Source organism: Chiloscyllium plagiosum, unplaced genomic scaffold, assembly GCF_037043375.1.
Source record: "Chiloscyllium plagiosum isolate Xiang-an unplaced genomic scaffold, Cpla_swu_hap1 HiC_scaffold_23, whole genome shotgun sequence".
In the NCBI taxonomy this organism is placed as follows: Eukaryota; Metazoa; Chordata; class Chondrichthyes; order Orectolobiformes; family Hemiscylliidae; genus Chiloscyllium; species Chiloscyllium plagiosum.
Window position 1 is genome coordinate 50,840,716 of NW_028270161.1, and position 21,747 is coordinate 50,862,462.

The 21,747-nt window shown below is 41.3% G+C and overlaps 2 protein-coding genes and 1 long non-coding RNA gene across 5 annotated transcripts in view; 2 read left to right on the forward strand and 1 right to left on the reverse strand.

The window, feature by feature from the left end:
• LOC122561603 (phosphatidylinositol 4-phosphate 3-kinase C2 domain-containing subunit beta-like) overlaps nt 1–663 on the forward strand; it is a 230,771-nt gene extending 230,108 nt beyond the window's left edge. Inside the window, exon 34 of the mRNA XM_087999662.1 lies at nt 388–663. The gene's annotated coding sequence lies outside the window, so the exon portion shown is untranslated. The remainder of the gene's footprint in view (nt 1–387) is intronic.
• Nucleotides 1–21,747, reverse strand: part of LOC122561605 (1-phosphatidylinositol 4,5-bisphosphate phosphodiesterase zeta-1-like) — an 81,996-nt gene that overhangs the window by 12,720 nt on the left and 47,529 nt on the right. Inside the window, exons 7-12 of one of the 2 annotated variants that reach the window (XM_043713484.2) lie at nt 17,337–17,519; nt 9,735–9,891; nt 7,670–7,786; nt 5,131–5,297; nt 3,619–3,760; nt 1,063–1,212 (exon numbers count right to left, since the gene is read on the reverse strand). In XM_043713484.2, the coding sequence (XP_043569419.1) occupies nt 1,063–1,212; nt 3,619–3,760; nt 5,131–5,297; nt 7,670–7,786; nt 9,735–9,891; nt 17,337–17,519 (916 nt within the window). The remainder of the gene's footprint in view (nt 1–1,062; nt 1,213–3,618; nt 3,761–5,130; nt 5,298–7,669; nt 7,787–9,734; nt 9,892–17,336; nt 17,520–21,747) is intronic. The other variant, XM_043713485.2, reaches the window with a different exon arrangement.
• LOC148145895 (uncharacterized) overlaps nt 20,197–21,747 on the forward strand; it is a 29,494-nt gene continuing 27,943 nt past the window's right edge. For both annotated transcript variants that reach the window (XR_015761179.1, XR_015761180.1), the window contains exon 1: nt 20,197–20,409. This is a non-coding gene — a long non-coding RNA (uncharacterized LOC148145895). The remainder of the gene's footprint in view (nt 20,410–21,747) is intronic.

Consider the following 21,747-nt stretch of genomic DNA (forward strand, 5'->3'; position numbering starts at 1 on the left):
CAGCTCAAGCTCTAAAAATGTTGAACTCGACATTGAGTCCAAAAGTCCTAAATGGAAAATGAGGTGTTATTCTTCCAATTTGCACTGAATTTCACAGGAGCCCTGCAGCAAGCCTGAGACAGAGATGTTGGCCAAGAAACAAGATGGTGTATTAAAGTGGCAGGCAGCTGGAAGGTCAGTCATATTTTGCAGCAGAACGTAGATGTTCTGCAAAGCAGTCAGCCAGTTTACCCTTTGGTTCCCTAGCGTAGAGGAGGCCATAATGTGGTTTCCCAGCATAGACATAATTAAAATAATTAATCTTTTTTAAAAATTTATTCCTAAGCAGAAAGTAGCTTATTTGTTTTATAAGCCAATTTCAGTAATCTAAAATTGCTTTATTTACAGGCGGTGGCTTAATATTCTATACAGAATGCTACCACTTTAGTCCTTATTGAAATGGAAGGATCATTTTGGGGGAATGCATAGCGGATCCTATACAGTACATCGTTTACAAGAGCTAGAGAATTCACATTACACATTTGGACTCTCCGATCTATCGAGACGGGCATGGAGGGTGCAGATTAACATCTCAATTTTGGCAAAGGAAGATTTCTACTTTAAAAAGGAACCACAGGAGGTATCTGAAGGGCCCGTGACATTGGAATGGAGAGGAAGTTAGGGAAAGCTGCCCTTTTGGGTCTCTCACTCCAGAGATCCAGCTTTGGGATCCGAGCAACTGCAGTGTGCACTACAGCCAATCAGACGTGGATAGAAATGCAGAGGAAGGCAACAGCAGGAATTGCAAAACATAACTCATTAGTACCTGAAACTGGCACTGTTGAGGTGTAAAAAATGTAATCCATCAGCTAGCATTTGTAATTTTTAACTCATTACTGCATGCAGATGTATAAATTCTGACAGTGAATCTTGTCTCTAGTGATTACATTTGCATGAAGAAGTTTCTTTTGGCTTTCTGTTAACAGATGTTCAATTGTGACTCAATATGTTAATAGAGTTGTTACGAAAACAGGTTACAGCTGCCAAGATACAGATTGCCAGAAAAACCTGGGACATCTTTACCTTTCTTCATGCTTGTAAATGGCAACGTGTACTGACCAAGCAAATCATTCTCACTGAGAGGATTAACGTCTTTTACTGTGAATCGCACTAATGCCAGTTCTGGAATTTGAATGCAAAAAAGCAAAGAATCATTCCACAATGGGTAGCACCCTAGAGAGGAAAGAATACAACAGTTTAGGAATTTGGCTTACTGCAATCAGAAGTAATGTGCAGTAGTTAACATCCCCCTGCCACTGGATTTGTTACTTTCCCATTGCTCCCATCCCAAAGATCTACCCAGTAAACAGATCAGGTGATAGATCTCAGAGGCAGGATTTCCTCCCCATACAGGGGCTTAAAGCGTTCCTCCAGCCAATGAACAGTCCTCAGAGCTTTATTGTGCAGCCAGGGATGTGCCATTCCTATCACCAGTTCATGCAAATGGAGAATTGGTCTACTATTCTGACTAAGTTCCGTGCTTCCCATGGACACACACTAAATTAGGAAATTTGACTTATGGCGATGAACCCTGTTTAAAATCAGCTCTCTTGAGTGTCTCTGTAATAACTGGTGTAATCATGTATTGATGGGTTCTATCAAAAAGGAGGTAATTTGCATTTTTGGTCCCTATTCTGTTGACTTTAATTATTTTTGCAAAGTAGGACTGCTTGAGTTTCCCCATTGGTTAGCACTGAGCACAGCACATTTCAACTATGGGAAACACAAGTCACTGAACTCTTTATTTCCACACTGTTTAACAGAAAGTATCAAACATTAGGATGTCTATTTACTACTGGTGTCAGTTCATGTGGCATTGAACTGGATGCATTGAGGTATCATTAATTAGTAGAGAGTGAGGACTGCAGATGTGCTGGAGATCAGAGTTGAAAAGTGTGGCACTGGAAAAGCATAGCAGGTCAGGCAGCATCCAAGGAGCAGGAGAGATGATGTTTCAGGCATAAGCCCTTCATCAGGAATGTACTTTGCTATTCCGGATGAAGGGTTTATATCCAAAACATCAGTTCTCTTGCTCCTTGGATGTTGCCTGACCTGCATCATTAATTAGTAACAATGGATGCTAAGGAACCATAGTTAAAGGGTGAGGTTTGACAACATGAATATATTTTCTCTGGAATAAATAAAAGTGATTGAGATCTTTAATATTTTTCTTAAATTATGATGTGGCAGTGCCGGTGTTGGACTGCGGTAGACTGCGGTAGACCGGGGCGGCATGGTGGCACAGTGGTTAGCACTGCTGCCTCACAGCGCCAGAGACCCGGGTTCAATTCCCGCCTCAGGCGACTGACTGTGTGGAGTTTGCACATTCTCCCCGTGTCTGTGTGGGTTTCCTCCGGGTGCTCCAGTTTCCTCCCACAGTCCAAAGATGTGCAGGTCAGGTGAATTGGCCATGCTAAATTGCCCATAGTGTTAGGTAAGGGGTAAATGTAGGGGTATGGGTGGTTTGCGCTTCGGCAGGGCGGTGTGAACTTGTTGGGCCGAAGGGCCTGTTTCCACACTGTAAAGGAATCTAATCTAAAGGAATCTAATCTAATAAAGTCTGAAGTCACATGACACCAGGTTATAATCCAACAGGTTTATTTGAAATTACTTGAAGAAGAAGCAGCGCTCCGAATGCTAGCAATTTCAAATAAACTTATTGAACTATAACATGGTGTTATGTGACTTCGGACATTCTTGAATTATGCCAGGATTTGACAGGATAAATAGGGAAAAGGTAGGAGTCATTGACAGATAATTTAAAACCATAACAGAGAGTGAAACGAAGAGTTAGGATAGTTGTTCTTTTATAACTTTGTTGTTTATTGTTTTGCTTTAGCACAAGGTATATGAGAGACTAAAAAACACATTACCTTTTCAGGGAAAAGCTAAGTACTGTGAGCAGAGAGTGGGGTAAAGAATATATAGCAAAGAGCTTTGTCAATATCTATGCTTCTAAATGATTGTGATCAGAATCATAGAAACCCCTACAGTGTGGAAACAGAACCTTTCGTCCAACAAGTCCACACTGATCCTCTAAAGGGTAACCCACCCAGACCCATTCCCCAACCCTATTATCCTATATTTACCCCTGACTATTGCACCTAACCTACACATCCCCTGAACACGATGGGCAATTTAGCGTGGCCAATCCACCTAATCTGCATACCTTTGGACTGTGGGAGGAAGTCGGAGCACCTGAAGGAAACCGGGGAGAATGTGCAAACTCCACACTGACAGTCACCCCAGGCGGGATTCAATCCAGGTCCCTGGCGCTGTGAGGCAGAGGTGCTAACCACTGCGCCACCGTGGTCTAAGTATCATCATGTAATCAGACATCTACAAGTCGTGTAGATATCCTCTGGTCACATCAATGAAACACGGTTTAAAAAGTAAAAATGACAAATAGCTTATTGTATAAAAAGATATCTTTTATGTTTCTATCTTTTCCTTCAGCAAAGTATTAATTTGAACACTCACTCAGCACAGAGCAGCCCAGTCTTAAAAGGTTTCACTAATGTTTTAATGTAGCAAAATAGCATATTTAATTACACAAAATTCTGTTTGCGATATACTCACTTGCCTCACCTGCACATGTTAACACCTTGGTTTGTTGTGCTACAGTGTCTTTAGCTACACCATAGATTTCTACACGAACACAAGCATCAACTGTTATTTTGCTGGGTGTTCTACAGATTGGTAAATGCTGACCACTAATGATCTGTACAAAAAGAAAATCAATCAGCCATAAATCCAGATTTCAAACACACGTAGCACCAGTCTACTGGGATTTTTCAGTGACTCTGCACCTTCACCAAGAACTCTCCCACAAACCAGACAATACTGGAGAATTAGTGCAAAGCTTCTCTAACCCACCTCTAATCTCTGCTTCTGTACAGGCTCTGGACTGGGATTGTGAAATCATTCAATTTTTCATTGCCATTACAAAGAAAAACAATGACCAGATATTCTTAATTAGAATAAAAACCAATTTTAAAAAAAATTATCTTTTACAACTAAATTAACAAGTTTTTTTTCCAATCACATTTGCATTTTGTTACAAACAGCAGAGCAAGTCTTTCCCCATAGTGTATTTACTTCTCAGTACACAAAAGCTTCAAACAATAATGACAAATTTCAATGTACATAAAACTGATGATTAATGATGAGTCATTATTACATAGCATGATACAAAATGTACCAAACAAAAAGAAACTTATTTGGCCTGAACAGCTCATGCTGGCTTTAGCTCAATATGAGCCTCCTCTCATTCTGCTTCATCTGATACAATCATAAATTTCTATTTTCGCCCTCATATATTTATTGAGATTTCTCTTAAATGAGTCTTTGCTACTGATTGTAAATACTCTATGTGACCTACAACTTCTACTGTCAGTGAATTCTTTTGAATCCTATATTGTATTTATCCGTAACTATGATTATTTGCCTCTACGTTTTATCTCCCACACTCTACTCTCACCAAGCCAAATTACATTGTCACACCCTTTCATTATCTTAAAAACCTCCATCAGGTAACCACCATCATTATCCACACTGTGCCAACCGCAACACCCTCATCCTATCAACCATTTCCTTATTTGTTAGTAATCATTCAGATAATTGAAAGCCTTACTGGATAGGTATTAATTGAGTCCTTACTCTATATGATGTTAAGTTACAACTACCTTCATTTCATAAAGTTTAGAATCAAGTTCTTATGTAAGATGTACAAAGAGTTTATACTTTTTTCTTCAATGATCACAATTGATTTTACATTGTTAACTTTCAAAAGGGTATTCAGTTAATCATCATTTTCACTGATGTATAATAAAAGGGTTAACCAATTAATCTCACACACATATATAGAAAGACAGACGAGAAAGAAAAGGATATCTTCAATCCATTGTTCCAGAACACAGCATATGGCCACGTGACCATCCTCTAAACTACTGATGGTAAGTGGGAATAAAATAATGATTAAAAAAAATTTATGATCTATCAGTTCATACTGATTTTGCTCATACTCTACTTGGTACTCAAAGCCTTATCTGACTGACTAAACTTGCTCAAATGTTTGATATTAATACCAACCTGTATAACAACGATAATCGGTTCAACACTCTTACAAGCCAGCGGGTCAAATGCAATGTCATGATTCATGAATTTGGGTTTGAGAACATAGCCACATCCTCCATTGTCCTGAAACTTGCCTCTGTTGAGGTCCATACCTAGTCCAGGAACCTCATAGTTTAAAGCAACTGCATACACAAAAAAGGTCAAGTAAAGTTTAAGTAACAAGAGAAAAAACAGTCTGGCTATATTTATGTCACTTCTTATATCATAAAACATACTTTTAGATTAGATTAGATTACTTACAGCATGGAAACAGGCCCTTCAGCCCAACAAGTCCACACCAACCCTCCAAACAGCAACCCACCCAGAACCATTCCCCTACATTTAGCCCTTCACCTAACACTACGGGCAATTTAGCATGGCCAATTCACCTAATCTGCACATCTTTGGATTGTGGGAGGATACCGGAGCACCCAGAGGAAACCCACGTAGACACAGGGAGAATGTGCAAACTGCACGCAGGAAGTTGCCTGAAGCGGGAATTGAACCTGGGTCACTGGCGCTGTGAGGCAGCAGTGCTAATCACTGTGCCACCGTGCCGTCCTTTAATTACTCTACTGTCCACTCCACTAGCAGTCAATTAAAACAGCCAATTCAACCTGTAGCCAGTCCTCACTTAAGAATTAGGTGCAAGTGAGTACTGCAGATGCTGGAGATCAGAGTCAAGAGTGGAGTGGTGCTGGAAAAGCACAGCAGGTCAGGCAGCATCTGAGGAGCAGGAAAATTGATGTTTCGGGCAAAAGCCCTACATCAGGAAGCCCTTTCTGATGAAGGGCCTTTGCCCAAAATGTTGATTTTCCATACTTAAGAGTTGTCCACCAGTGCGTTACCAAATGAATATCCTTCTTGTCTTAACTGAGGCAATTGGACTTGTGGTTGTTTACAGCAAGGACACCACAGCCAAAAGCAATGTTTCCCTTCATCTGACATCAGAGTTAATACAGGATTCAGAGCCTTGGCTTATTTAGGAATTCCCTTGACTTGAGCCACCAAGGCTAATTATAAGATCTCTAATGTCCATCCAACTGAGATCAGGTCACCCAGAATTAATTCTTGGGACCTCTTGATCCTTAAGCACAACTTTGGATTGTCCACTGAGCTGCCATTAAGGAATATTTTCATCAAGTTATAAAGTCAGTTATAAAGTCAGGATGGTGGATTGCAGTGCTTTTGTGTTTGGATTTCTAAAAGTGTATTTAATTTTAAAAATCTTGCAATGTAGAGCATCTTTTATGACTTCATACCATCTCACAGTGTTTACCTGCCAATTCAATACTGTTTTGGCAAGAAATATCTTTGGAGTAGCCAATTTGTAGAGGCAATGTGTCACAATCAGCAATGTCATAATGAGCAGATGAGCAATTTGTGATGTGGTTCCAGTAAAAATTATTGATCAGGATATCTGACCAAACTTCTCTGCTGGCTGACCAATCATGCTAGGGATCCTTTATGTATACTTTAGCAGTAAGCGAGGCGTCTGCCTTTCGTTCCTCACTTTTCTGTTATTCATTCATGCGAAATGGGTATTGGTGGCTTGCCCAACATATTTTGTCCAACCCTAGATGCCATTTCAGTATTTCTAATATCACATGGGTCACCTCAATGCTGATTGATTATTCTTCATATCAACCACTACACCAATGTCCCCACGCCATGCCTTGCAACTATTTAATTGTGCTGTATTTGTGGATTTTGGAGTGGTTTTACAGCTGATTGAAGGGGTTCAATTTCCCATTTCATTCAAAATACAGCACAGCGCTGCCTCTGTACTGCACTAGACTATTGCTTTAGATTTGTGCTCAACTCTCTGAGGTAGAAATTGAACCGGCGGCCTTCTGATTTTGAGGCAAACTTGAGTCAAAGCTGACTATTAGGATAATAAATGGACTATGAGAAATTTTGTACCACATTCCAGTTTTGTCAAATTCAGTCTGGGCCACGGTCTCACTTTTGTCTCCACAGTTCTCATTTACCACCGAAAAGCTTAGCTTTTTTAACCTATGAAAGATTCATAATTTCTGAGCCCTTTAAATATGGACTAGTGTTTCAACTTGGAAATGGTTATCGGAGAACTTGACCAAAAATTTCGTCCATCCTGCCTGTAAGCATTCCACTGGTTCCTCAAAGAGCAGATGAGGGGGAAATAGACTAGAAGCATGTGGTTGTACCAGACTATACAATGGGTCCACCTAGTTACAAAAATAAGCTGCAATCTTTGGGTCTGTAAAGATCAGGAAGTACTCCAGAAACAATCTGCAACTGGTGAAAGTGGAAGTGCATAAATCTTCTCATTCCCATACTTGGGCCTGGAAGTTGCTCAGATTAAACTGTTGAGTATTCATATGCCAACATTCCACAATAAAACTTCAAATCCAAAGTATTTTTAACTAATTTTTAAGATGACCCAGATGTAAATTTATATTCCAACAGGGTTGTGGATGATCCATAACAATTGTTCATGAAGTACATAGTCACATTACATGGAGTTGAAACTTACCCATTTGACAGCCAACATTCCAGAATTCATGAGGTTTGTAGTTGGAAAGATTTCGTCTGGCACCTGCAGAGTAGGTTCTTGATAGGAACTTTGAATTGTGTGCTACAAATTCAGAAGCTAGAAGAAAAGGATTTTTTTAAGTTAGTTTATCCAATATAGAGCACAATTAAACATCACAAGGCAGGGGATGGGGGAGGATGGTGTAGTGTAATGTCACTGGACTAGTAATCCAGATGTCCAAGTTAATTATTAGTTTAGATTCCCTACAGTGTGGAAACAGGCCCTTTGGCCCAACCAGTCCTCCGAAGAGTAACCCACCCAGACTCACTTCCTTCTGACTAATGCACTTATCACTATGGACAATTTAGCATGGCAAATTCACCTGGGGACTGTGGGAAGAAACTGGAGCACCCAGAGGAAACCCCATGCAGACACGGGGAGAACGTGCAAACTCCACAGACTGTCACCCGAGGCTGGAATCGAACCTGGGATCCTGGTGCTGCAAGGCAACAGTGCTAACCACTGAGCCACTGTGCCGCCCGAATAATAGCCTGGGAATATGCATTCAAATCTCACTTCAGCTGGTACTGAAATTTTTAAAAACCAGAACATAAAGTAAAACTCAGTAATGCTAGCATGAAGCCATCACAGCAATGATTCTTACTGCCCTCTGAAATGACCTATTAACCATTTAGTTCAAGTCCAATTAGGGATCAGTAGCAAATAGTGGGTCTTACCAGCAGCACCCGCAACATTTTTCTTTTGTTTATATTAACTCAGTTTATTCTGGGTTAATTCCTTTCTCTCGCAGTCCCACCTGAGATCATAAGGGGTGGTGATAGCCGAGTGGTATTTATCACTGGACTGCTAACCCAGAGATCCAGGTAATGTTCTGGGAACCCAGGTTCAAGTCCTACCATGGCAGATGATTGAATTTGAATTCAGTGGAGAATCTGGAATTAAGAGTCTAATGATGCTCATGAATCCACAGTCAATTGTCGGAAAAACCCATCTAGATTAGACTGGTGCTGGAAAAGCAAAGCAGGTCAGGCAGCATCCATGGAGCAGGAAAATCGACGTTTCGGACAAAAGCCCTTCATCAGGAATATTCCTCGGATGCTGCCTGACCTGATGTGCTTTTCCAGCACCACTCTAACCTAGACTCTGGTTTCCAGCATCTGCAGTCCTGTTTTTACCCTGGAAAAACCCATCTGGTTCACTAAAATCCTGCAGGAAAGGAAACTGCCATCCTTATCTGGTCTGGCCGACATGTGACTCCAGAATCAAAACGTGTGGTGCAGGAGAGTTGACATTTCAGGCATAAGCTCTTCATCACATTCCTGATTAAGGGCTTATACTCAAAACGTTGACTCTCCTGCTCCTCAGATGTTGCCTGACCAGCTGTACTTTTCCAGCACCACAGTTTTTGACTCTTATCTCCAGCATCTGCAGTCCTCACTTTTCCTACATGACTCCAGACCCACAGCAATGTGGTTGACTCTTCATTGCATTCTGGACAATTAGGGATGGGCATTAAGTGCTTGTCTAGCTTACAACGCCCACATCCCGTAACAGAAGTTTTAAAAAAATTATCCAACTGAATGGACAAGTCTGTTTTGTTGTTGTTACATGGATAATAGCTTGATGATTAAGAATAAACTTGCTGATTTACAACCAAGCCACAAGCTATACTGGAAGGACATGCGTCAGGCCTACCAAAGTCTGAGAATCCCACTGTGCATTGCATCTATGGCACTATCTTGGCATTCTCAATTAACTTATTGGATATTTTCAAGTATATGTAACTTTAGGAAAGAAACCTATTACAATTCTTTGGCCCATGGCATGATTGATTATGATGACAGCTGAGTTGAAGAATGTATTACACTAATGGCTCTGAAATGTAACTACTGCCCTACTCCAACATGAAGGGAAAATTCAGTGGATTGCAGCTGCTTCTCAAGCAAGAACAGATAAATTGGAAATCAAAACTTGTGCTCCCATTTTAATCAGTTGAAATTTCAAGTGAACTGAAAAACAAAAGCTGAATTTATTATACACTTACCTGATTGCTTTATTAACTTCATTGCTTTGTGTTCTGAAAATGAATTGCTTTCATAAAACAGCTGGTTGTTCTTTGAGTGTTTGAAGTCTTTGAAATCAACTGACTTTGAGTACACGATAACGTTCGAGAACTCCATGGCGAGTCTAAACATTTGTTTCTGCAAGGTGAAAAAATAATGCCCCAAGATGACAAAATAATTACGGCCACTTAGTAAGTACAGCATTTGGACATTGCTGAAAAGACAGACATGTTTCTTTCTTCTCCTGCACTCATCAAAACATATGCAAGAATGCCAAATTTCAAATAAGCTCCATGATTTGTACCATAAGAGAAATGATCCTGCTAGTTGACTTAGATTGGTCAAGGAGTTACCAGAGAGAAAGCAACTTAACATAGCTCCTCTCTGATTTCTGCATGGCCAGCAATTTGACCAGCCGACTTGCCGGCCAATCTTCTGTTTTGTGATGGTTGAATATTTGGCACTTATTTGTCCCAATATGTCCTCTCAACACACATCCCCATGCCCATTGCACATTGCATATTCGCTGTCTGCATAAAGACGGGACATGTCCAATGAGGATATCATATTCCTAACTTTCAAACATTTGAAAATTTACATTAAAAGTGTTTAGATTACTTACAGTGTGGAAACAGGCCCTTCAGCCCAACAAGTCCACACCAACCCGCTAAAGCGCAACCCACCCAGATCCATTCCCCTACATTTATCCCCTCACCTAACACTATGGGCAATTTTGCATGGCCAATTCACCTAACCTGCACACTTTTGGTCTGTGGGAGGAAACCGGAGCACTCGGAGGAAACCCACGCAGACACGGGGAGAATGTGCAAACTCCACACAGTCAGTCACCTGAGGCGGGAATTGAACCCAGGTCTCTGGTGCTGTGAGGCAGCAGTGCTAACCACTGTGCCACCGTGCCGCCCCGTGCTATTGGCCTAATGAGTAAAGATGAAAAGCTTTGGCAAAATGTCCCTCTTTTCAGCAATCTATCAAATGGTCATGACAACAAAACAAAACCTGAAGTGAAATCAGGAAGCAAAACTGAGACGGGTGGTACTCATGGTAAGACTTTTCAAATATAATGGCAGCAGTTTGATGGTTCAATATTCAAACCACTGAGTTGTATTTTGTTCATTTATCTAATGCAGTCATTCTGAGATGCAATAATAACATCATTTGACATGTAGTGAAATGAGTCATCAGGTACTGCTGAGATTTTGCATTTCTAGGAACAAGCACATATATAACAGCTTTCTTGCAAACAGTTTGACAAATGATCCAGACACTGACAAGTTAATCAGGTAAAATATTGTAAAGGAGCGAGATCAGATAATATCATAAGCAATAGCTAAAGAGAAGGATCACGAGATACAATTCTTGGTTTATCAATCTATAAAGATCCTGCAATTCATCATCATTGTATCCATGGCATTTTAAATAATTAGCACTACAGGTAGAAATAAATGGAAAATTCAGAGGGGGAGGTCCCATTGTTTCTGACCTTTAGTATGGCTTGTACACTTGCACTACACCAGTCTCTCAGCCTTTACCCTGATTGATTTTGTAATACTTAGCATTCTCCCTTCACTCTCCACACAGAGACGTCAATAAGGATATTATATTCCTAACTTTCAGAAGGAGGGCTTCAATCAGTGTGGATACATGAAAATTAAAATTTATAAAAGTGGTCAACATGTCACCCTTCTGCCCTGAGGATTGTCTATTGAATATCCCTTAACCAGTCTCAATAAATCTTTGCAGTTGTTGGTTTCTTCAGCTTCCAACGATTTTGTTTGACAAAGAGATTGTGCTCAGATTGTGCATCTGCATCTTGACAAGTCCAGACACTTTGCTGGGATGTCCTTGGTCTGTTGCTGGTGCTCATACAGTCAAAATTGTTTAGCAGCTGGTGACCTCATTGCGTTTTTATGGACATTGTGATGTTTGAATAATATTTTCAATGCTGAATCCATTGCTGTTGGAGAAGGCCAGCATACACATGCCATTTCCTTGAGTGTGCCATTTGCAATGGAAGAGACTGAAGAACAAGGAGATATTAGGCCATTCCCAGCCTCGACTCTCAAATAATCTGAATTATTATGGAGAGTGGGCAATATCAAGAAATAGTGTAAAACTCCAAATGAGAAGTGAAGGTGAGTGCAGAAGTCATAATTAGGTGGAGCAGAGGAACTATCAAAGAATAATGGATCACTCACATGATGTGGAAGTTGATGACGAAATAAAGGTGAAGATCAAGAAGGAGAAGGAAAAGAAGGTGGGTCAAAGGTAAGATGATCAGACTGGATGAATAAAGCCATGTACATGAGCTGCATGAGTAACAACTGAGAATAGATAAAGTTTAAAGACAGGGTGTCACAAAAAAAAAGATTGGCATGAGTACAACATGTTGGACAGGAACCAGCTAGTGCAACCACAACTGTACCAATCAAAGAGAAGGACTGTGGAATGGGATTGATGGATAAGGAGCAGAATGGAATACTTTCAGAGACTCCCAACCAGATCAGCCCCATGGTTGAGTTCAATGAAGTACCACACTGGAACAACCTAATGCTGACCTGTAAGAAAATCCCAGATTACAGGGTTAAAAAGCTACCAAAAGCCTCAAAGCAACTAGGCACCTGAGTTTAATGAGGTGCCAATAAAGCCATTGAACCATGGCAAGGACAACATTACAACAGATCTCACAGACATGTTCAACAAGACCAGGTATTATGGGAAGCGTGGAATAATCAGCAAGCAGCCAAACAAAAGAGACCTCAGTGACTACAACAATTGGAAGAGCACAACACTTCAGTCAGTACAAGGCAAAGTTTTCAGCATAGTACACTTCAACAGAGTGAATGCTGAAGTAAATGATACCATTTATGAAGAACAAGCAGGTTTGCAAGATGGCAGCTCACTCTAGGCACAGAACAAATGCTTTTGATAGTATTCATCAGCAGTCATGCTGATAACTGTGCAAGACAGTATGCCACACAAGAGTGACATATTAACATATTTAAAACCTTATATCATGACTGGAGATGGCATGTCAAGACCAACAGAGTCAGCATGGATTCCTTCAACATCACAAAAGGAGTACGGAAGGGATTGTGTACTGGCTTGATGGGCTAAATGGCCTATTCCTGTTCCTATGTTTCTACATTCTTCCCTGTTCTTTTTCCTCAAGGTTACTGATTTCAACATGATACAAGTCACAGTGCAATCTTTGGCTTCCCATGGAAATACCTTTGTTGACAGATCTGGATTTCACAAACAGCATCATCATGTTGGTTGAAGAAGAATCACGTTTTGTTTTATTCATTCACGGGATGAGGGCATCAGTGGTTAGGCCAGCATTTATTGCCCATCCCTAATTACCCAGAGGGCCAAGAAGAGTCAACCACATTGCTGTGGGTCTGGAGGCACATGTAAGAATGATAGCTTCCTTCCCTCAAGGACATTAGTGAACCAGATGGGTTTTTCCAACCATTGACAATGGATTCATAGTTGTCATTGGACCCTTAATTCTAGGTTCTTGTTGAATTCAAATGCCACCATCTGCCATACTAGGATTCAAACCCAGGTCTCCAGAACATTACCTGGGCCTCTGGATTAACTGTCCAATGATATAACCACTGGGGCATTGATTCAAATGTGCGCTCCAATACATGAGTACTAGTCTTGAAAGTTATAATGCAACCTTGGCACGCCTATTACTGCCCAGGTAGGAGGAGGGCTTTGTTGGCATCCATTCATCAATGTTTTGATATTGCTGCACTGGTGTGACCTCACACAACCAACCATGACTTCTCCCAGCTCCTACCCTGTGTCCAGTTCTGAAATTCTTTCACCATTGGCTTTGGTTCTCATTAGTTTAAAACTGTATTGGCTTTGGATTGAGGCTGTTTTCTTGGAAGCAAGTGAAAACTTTTTCCAAAGTTTCCAATCCAAGTGTGGCATGGCAGACACTGATTGGGCTTGATTATGTGCACATAAGACTAAACTGCAATTCATCAAAGGCTCAACAGTGAACTGAAGCTTTTAAAGGTTTTAGAAAATAGCTGAGTTGTCTAAAGTGATTTTGCTCCCATTTTTGAATTCATTAAATTAGTGTTTCAGTCCAATGCATTACACCCATAGATCATAATATACACCATAGTATTAAAAACATTAAATGTATTCTTGACCGTGCTCAGAATAATAGCACTTTTTGTTTTGTAGTTTTAAGGACATATGAAAAACAAACAAAGTGGCATTGAGTCATCAAATATATGGGCACGAACCAAAGCAAATACATTTCTGCAAGACAAAGAAGTGATTGTTCTTTGATTGAAAGTCTTTTCCTGTGGACAATTTCAAAGTTAACCATCCTAGGACCATTCAGTTCAGCTAACTATTTGATGTTTAATTGCCGGATACATCACACACAATATCTTAGTTATTGCAAAAAGCAACTAAGTAATATAAATGATAAAGCAATGAATGTTAGTGAAAAGCAACTCTGTGGGCGGCACGGTGGTACAGTGGTTAGCACTGCTGCCTCACAGCATCAGAGACCCGGGTTCAATTCCCGCCTCAGGCGACTGACTGTGTGGAGTTTGCACGTTCTCCCCGTGTCTGCGTGGGTTTTCTCCGGTTTCCTCCCACAGTCCAAAGATGTGCAGGTCAGGTGAATTGGCCATGCTAAGTTGCCCGTAGTGTTAGGTAAGGGGTAAATGTAGGGGTATGGGTGGGTTGCGCTTCGGCGGGTCGGTGTGGACTTGTTGGGCCGAAGGGCCTGCTTCCACACTGTAAGTAATCTAATCTAATCTAGTGAGGAGGTGTAACCTCTCTGTTAGACTGAAATCTGAAGGTAAACAATCATTTTAGAAATGTTTGAAAATAATGGAGTGGTTGGAATTCCCTCAGGTATAGAAGATTAAGCGATTACCTAACTGAGATGTTTAAAATGGTTGAAGGTTCTGACAAGGCAAAAAGCAGTTCTTGTTTCCTCTGTTGAAAAGTTGAGATCAGGAGGTATTCAAGAGTGATGTTAAGTGTAGGAACAAACTTGAGTATTATTCCCAAAAAGCTCTTGAACAGTATTAATAGGGGATAATGGGGGCCATTTGGTCCCTCAAGAACAGTTCTGCCTTTCAAAATGATCATAACTGCTTTGATTGTGGCTTCAACCCCACTGTCTTTGAGCGGTACTCTTTGAGTCCCTTATCAGTCAAGAAACTAACTCATCTTTTAAATCTTCAATTAACCTATCTCTGCTGGTTTCTGGGGGGGGAGAAGGAGAGAATGCCACAGACTAAAACTCAAAAAAAAGTTCTCCTCATCTCTGTCTTCCATGAGTCACTCTTCTCTTTTTGAAGCTGCTATTCATGCTTTTTCACATTGTTTGAGAAGCTGTTGAGCCTTGCTCTTGTTGAAGCTACAGGCCCTGCAGTCTTTTGCATCATTTCCAAAGCATAGGATCCTCTTTGCTCTCACTCTCAAACAGTGGATAATGGGTGAGATGCCATGGAGGGTAGACAAGTGGATGAATGGGTTTACAGGAGTTGACATCCGAGTTTTATCGAAACATGAGTTGACATGGGGTATGCATGTGGCATGAGTGGGATGATGGGGCGGGAAGGGAGAGCGCGAAAACATCCTAACATGTAACCAAACAGGCCTTGTGACCAGCCTCTCCTGGCACTAGCCACTGTAGCTGCCCCTACATTTAGGGACAGCAGCCCCAACACAGTCCTGCACCTACTTTCCTGGAGCTGAAGTTCTCATCATTTTGGGACCTTTCTTCCATGTTGGATGCAGCGACTGCAAAATTCCTGACTCAAGCTACCTACTTCAGTAGAAAAGATCCATGTGTGGCCTCAGTAGAACAGTTTACAATTTCTGACTAAAAATTGGGATTTCTATTTCCACTAATGACTTGAACATACTGGCTAGCTGATCTTGCAGTACATCAGCAATGCAGTTTGATTGATTTTCCTAGCTTTCAGATGGTCTACAACTAAGGCAGTTAATCTCTTGCAAAGACAAATACAGAGGAAACTCGATTATCCAAATACCAATTATCCGAAAATCAGATTATCCAAAGGAGATCTTGAGGTCCCGATGGAAACATTACATCAAAGATGTGTTTCCAACATGTTTGCGTCTTTTGTTTACAGTGATTAAACAGGCATTGTCTCCAAATGACTGACCTCCTGCCCTCTCTCTCTCCCCACACTTTCTCTGGAGTTCTAGAGGGGTATACCCTAACCACCACCCCCCTGCCCCCCCCGCCCCCGATAATCTCTCCAACATTGTCCAGTACAGGGCAAAGGTGAAACCTGTCAAAAAGTTACAGTAAAAAGTTGGGTGTGTGTGGCTGTGGCTGCATGTGTGTGTGCGCTATTTGGAGACTTACTCCACAAAGGCAGCTGCAGCAGTGTGGTTGTTGGAGTCCAGTCCTGCTGTCCCGGAGAGGGGCGAGTGTCTGCGGGGTTGGGGACGCGTGTGAGGGGGCGGTGTTGAAGGGGTTGGGGGCGGGGGAGGGGGGTTGTTGCACGGGGTCGGGAGCAGGGGAGATGTTGGGGGCGGGGGCAGTGTTGGACGGGGTTCGGAGAGGGGTTGCACAGGGTTGGGGGCGGGGGAGGTGTTGGACAGGGTTGGGGGCGGTGTTGCACGGAGTTGGGGCGGGGACTTTTTGGGGGGGATGGTGTTGGACGTGGTTGTAGTTGCGGGGGGGTGTTGGGGGCAGGGGGCAGTGTTGCACGAGAGCGGGGGGGGTGGGGTCTGTGTTGGGGGCGGGGGCACTGTTGCACGGAGTTGGGGGGCAAAGGAGTGTTGGGGGTGTGGGGGGCGGGTCTTGCACACTGTGAGCAGACTTTAAAAGCTCCAAGCCCCAGAGGAAAGCCATTTGATCAATTAACCAAATAATCGATTATCTGAATGAAATAGTGCCCGCCCATCAAGTTCAGATAATCGAGGTTCCCCTGTAAACCTCTATTCAGTAAGGGCTCATAACCTGCACTAAATATTTTGTAACATCTTTGAGCTGTCATATTATGAACTCAGAATTCCTTATTCTGATAACTGTAGTATTTCCAAATCAATTGACATTCATAAATACATTTCATGACGTCAACAAATATCTAATGGAATAATTGCAAGTTTTTTTCTTAAACTCTCACTGACACCTGCTTCCAGTTTACCTTTTTCCCTTTTTGTTCAAAAAAAAGGGTTGTGGATTTAAATAACTTCACATCATGGCAGCTACATGGTACACTCTATCTGCCTTCCAACACATTTATGTCTACTCATAAAACTCAGACTTCAACATTGCGGGTTAAAGGCATTGCAACAGCCAAAATGAAGTCTCTCTGAGTTCAGCACTGAGTTCAAACGGCCCTGTTGAGTTCAAATTTCTCTTACACGTCAATTACACTCAATTATTTTCCTTTATCTTTGGCTTCCTAATCTAGGTTCCAACCCACCGTTTTGGGAGCTTTGTCCACAGCTCTTCAATAATTCAGGTCAGTGTCTCAAATTTTGGGTTTGTGCAATGTGTGTGTGACAGACTAATGACACTCCACCCTGGATTTTACCTTCTTCATCCTGAATGTCCGTATCCCAGCTGGTACCACACTCTTTACTTCAGATTCTGTTTCAGGGTCAAATTCTTCACCGTTATCTCCAGTCTCTCCATCCACAAGCTCCCATATTTCTGGGTACATGCAACTGAATTTTCGAACATTCTTACACCTGATCAATATCTTATATTTTAACTCCTGTAAAGGGAAAAAAGGCCACACAAATTGAATATGGAAAGAAGTGCAACAAACAAGTATACAAAACAAATGTTTCCCAGTGTAGCATGAGTGAAGATATTACTCCCATTATATTATCAGAACATTTGATGTGAAATTTCTTTAAGTTTTAATAAATTTTGAATGTTACGGGCTAACAGCTGTCCTCTATTTTGGTGAATAGAGTCGCCTCTGTTTTCAGAGCAATCCAAGCTGGAGATCTGCATTCTGTTAAATTGGAACAAATTTTACTGGCGTTTATATATAGCTCTACAAACTTGCACTATGTCTACTGCGACCTATGGTAGTGGGGGGAATGTGTATTTTCTGTGAATGAAGTCTGTTTTCAGTATGTTATTAAGAAAGTTAAGACTTTGGTATATGGACTTGAGTACATCAAATTAATATAATGCAACAGGCTGCTTGGCATAACCAGTCTATGGTGGTGGTATGTTCCATTTAAGGAGAAAGTGAGGTCTGCAGATGCTGGAGATCAGAGCTGGAAATGTGTTGCTGGAAAGGCGCAGCAGGTCAGGCAGCATCCAGGGAACAGGAGAATCGACGTTTCGGGCATAAGCCCTTCTTCAGGATTCCCGAAACGTCGATTCTCCTGTTCCCTGGATGCTGCCTGACCTGCTGCGCCTTTCCAGCAACACATTTCCAGCTATGTTCCATTTAAGCCTCCTATGTTTCATTATGTAAATCTATTGTTATAAAACTCTCTATTCCCTTATTTCTCATGTTTATCTAGCTTCTCCTTAAATGCATCCATATTATTTGTTTCAACCACTTCCTGTGGTAGCAGTTCGACCACTTTCACCAGTGTTGAGGTAAAGAAGTTTCTTTTCAATTCCCAACTGGATTCTTGGTATGTTATATTAATGGCCTCTAGTTATATGTATTTACCTCCAAAAACGGTAACATCAAACTCTTCATAATTTTAAATGGCTCCTTAAGGTTACCCCTCAGTGTCCACTTTTCACCAAGAGAATAGAAACCCAGCTTTATTCCTGATGAAGGGCTTTTGCCCGAAAGGTCGATTTTACTGCTCCTCGGATGCTGCCTGAACTGCTGTGCTCTTCCAGGACCACTAATCCAGAGACTCAGTCTGTCAATCCTTCCAATTTGCATAGATGGAAATTCTCTGAATATAAGATCTCAACATGGACAATTACCAGAAAAAGGAGTTTAAAGCCATTCTTTTGCCCAGGACGAAACACAGATCTGCAACCATGCCTGCATCCTGAGTGGAAGTCAGCTGTAGCAGGATGTCCAGATATGTGAAGGCCTGCCAAACTGGCACATATATCAAATACTACCCAGGTGATCAGATGCAACAGCATGAACTTTCTGAGCAAAGCTACAGTCTGAGTCAAGAACACCCACAAAGTTAATCCAGAGTGCAGCCAGATGTCTCACCTGGTGCTTCATTTGACATTTTCTCCCTAACCTTCAGCTTTAAAAACATTTGCACCACAAATTGCTGCATGACTTACAAGTTAATAATACCGGGTGCCAGTAAACTAGCTTTCACTTTGCAGCAAAATCTCAGCATGAATAAGTAATTATAAACAATGATGGAGCTGAATTATTTAATTGATTCTACCATTTATCAGCTTTATTTTCACTGATGGAAGATGACAGACGAAAGACAACTCCACCCGACTTGCATCTTGCAATTGTTTCATAAACATTGACTCAATCTGAAGTCTGTGTAACAATCTGACCATCAGGCTGCTGCTGGCTACATTTGCTTACATTAAGGGTTAAATCAATGGAGAAAGACAGACAACAACATAATCCAAGACATTGTATATGAGGGCATTAGGATGTGTGACCAATAGCTTGGTTAGAAATGCACATTTTGAGGAGCATCTTAAGGTAAAACAAAGAGGTAGAAATTTTAAAAAGGGGGATTCCAAAGTTTATGATCATCTTAAATGACAGTGTGGTTAACAATAATCCAGCACTGAAAACTAAAGATGGTCAAGAAGCCAGACTGGGAAGTGGCAAAGCTTTGATTGAGAAAAGGCTGAAGTATTTTAAATAGGAAATGTAGGAAGCAAATATTTACAATTTTGTTTTGCCATTTGTTACAACCAGACCCTGGGTGAGATTCCCCAATCCATGATACAGTATGTTCTGATATAATACAATAGTTCCATTGCGATCTCGCATTATAAAAAATTGCATATTAGCAGCACCATTTAAACCAATGGGACTGGAATAGCATGAGAGCCAATGCAGATCACAAATGTTTGTGTTCTAGAAATAATGGTCTAAATTCTTTAATCGCATTATAGCCAATTCATGTTGAAGAAATGTGAGTTATAGCAGAACCAACTGTAGTTCCAGACAAGCTATCCCACTATGAAATTCCTAAGTGAAGAGGGAAGAATTGGCTCTCTTCATTTATTCACCCACCTCTGAGGATACCTTTCGCCCAGAAACAAAAGGAGTCTTCAAAGGAGGCCATTTAACCAGGCTTTCTGAATAAGGAGTGGGCTTAATAATTACTAAACATGAGAATAATTGGCAACACAACACAGAAATTATAAATAAGACGTGAGTCCAAATAGATAAAAGTTAATAAAAAGATAGATGGAACTATTCACAAAAAGTGGGAATTTGAACAATGCAGCTATTACAAATGGTAATATTGACATTTGGTCATTTGTTGGGATTTTTGGTTGTGTAATCCTTGTGATTGAAAGTTCATTTGTCCTGATTTTTTTTAAGGAACTTGGAAGAGAGAGATCTTCACATGCAACATACGGTAATGAGGGAATAGTTCTTTGTCTCTGACCAATGCAGCACATACTGACACTTGAACTCAGGCAAAGAATGTTCAGTCCAACTAGTCCATGCTGACGTGAGTTGAAACTTGCTTTTTACTAACTCTTGTCATTGTGTTTTTTTCTGTTGAAAATACACAATCTGTCTGCACTTGGAACATAATCTGATGTGTCTGGCTCATTGTTGAGTGGAGTGGTGGTGTTTGTACCATGGAGAAAGTGAGGACTGCAGATGCTGGAGATCAGAGCTGAAAAATGTGTTGCTGGAAAAGCGCAGCAGGTCAGGCAGCATCCAAGGAACAGGAGAATCGGCGTTTCACTGAAGAAGGGCTTATGCCTGAAATGTCAATTCTCCTGCTCCTTGGATGCTGCCTGACCTGCTGCGCTTTTCCAGCAACACATTTTTCAGCTCTGGTGTTTGGACCATGTCACCTTTGTAGTTTCAAGAAATTGCAAGCCAGTCTGTTTGAAATATTCTGTGACACCCTTAAGAGCTAGTGCCAATTTTGTGTTTACACCTGCCTCTGTCACAGCCCTCTTTTATAAAAGAGGCATTTTGGAACTAAAGGCCTAAAAATGCCTGTGGTATTTTGGGATTCTGATCCATTGCTATTACTATTCTGCCTTCGAACATTTGCAATTGCTTTGGGCTATCCTTACTCACCACTATCCAACATCACAAGTATTCAGCAGCAGGTAGGACATGTCCTGTAGACAATATTACGTTTATTCTAGGTATCATCTGCCAGTACTGTGGGCCACAGGTGGCTCTACATGCTGGAAAGAACTGATCCTTGCCCATGACAGTTGAATCCTGACATGAAGCCATTCCTGGATGCATCTCAGGGCTGCCTGATCCTTCCTGCCTCAAGGTAACCACTGTGGGCTAAGGGTGCTGTGCAGTCATAGGAAAGAGAACTGGAGAGACCAAAGAGTGAACTACCTGGGGGTTAAGTTGTAATAGGACCCACAACACCAGAGTGGAAGATAATATCTTCTACCCCAAGAACCACCCAGGAAGAAGCATTGACAGGATAGTAAGAGGGACCTTAACTAGAAGGCATAGTAATGGAAGTGTTGGTTTAACTGGGGGTTGCTGAAGAGTGTGCAAGGAAATACTTTGCCTTGCTTGTCCTACAAAGAATAACCAATTTCTTCCAGCTCTGTTTTACAGTTGTGAGGGTAAACTGACAATAAATGCCAGGTCCATTCAGCACTCCACCCAGTAATCTAATTGGTGCCTTCCAAAGACCTGAAGGGAAAGTTGTGGGTTTGTCTTACTGACTTTGAGGAGAAAGTGAGGTCTGCAGACGCTGGAGATCAAAGCTGAAACTTTATTGCTGGAACAGCACACAACTATCAAGCATAGATGATACCTGAGTATTTGTTACTTTGTAAATAAAAGGTCAGCAAAT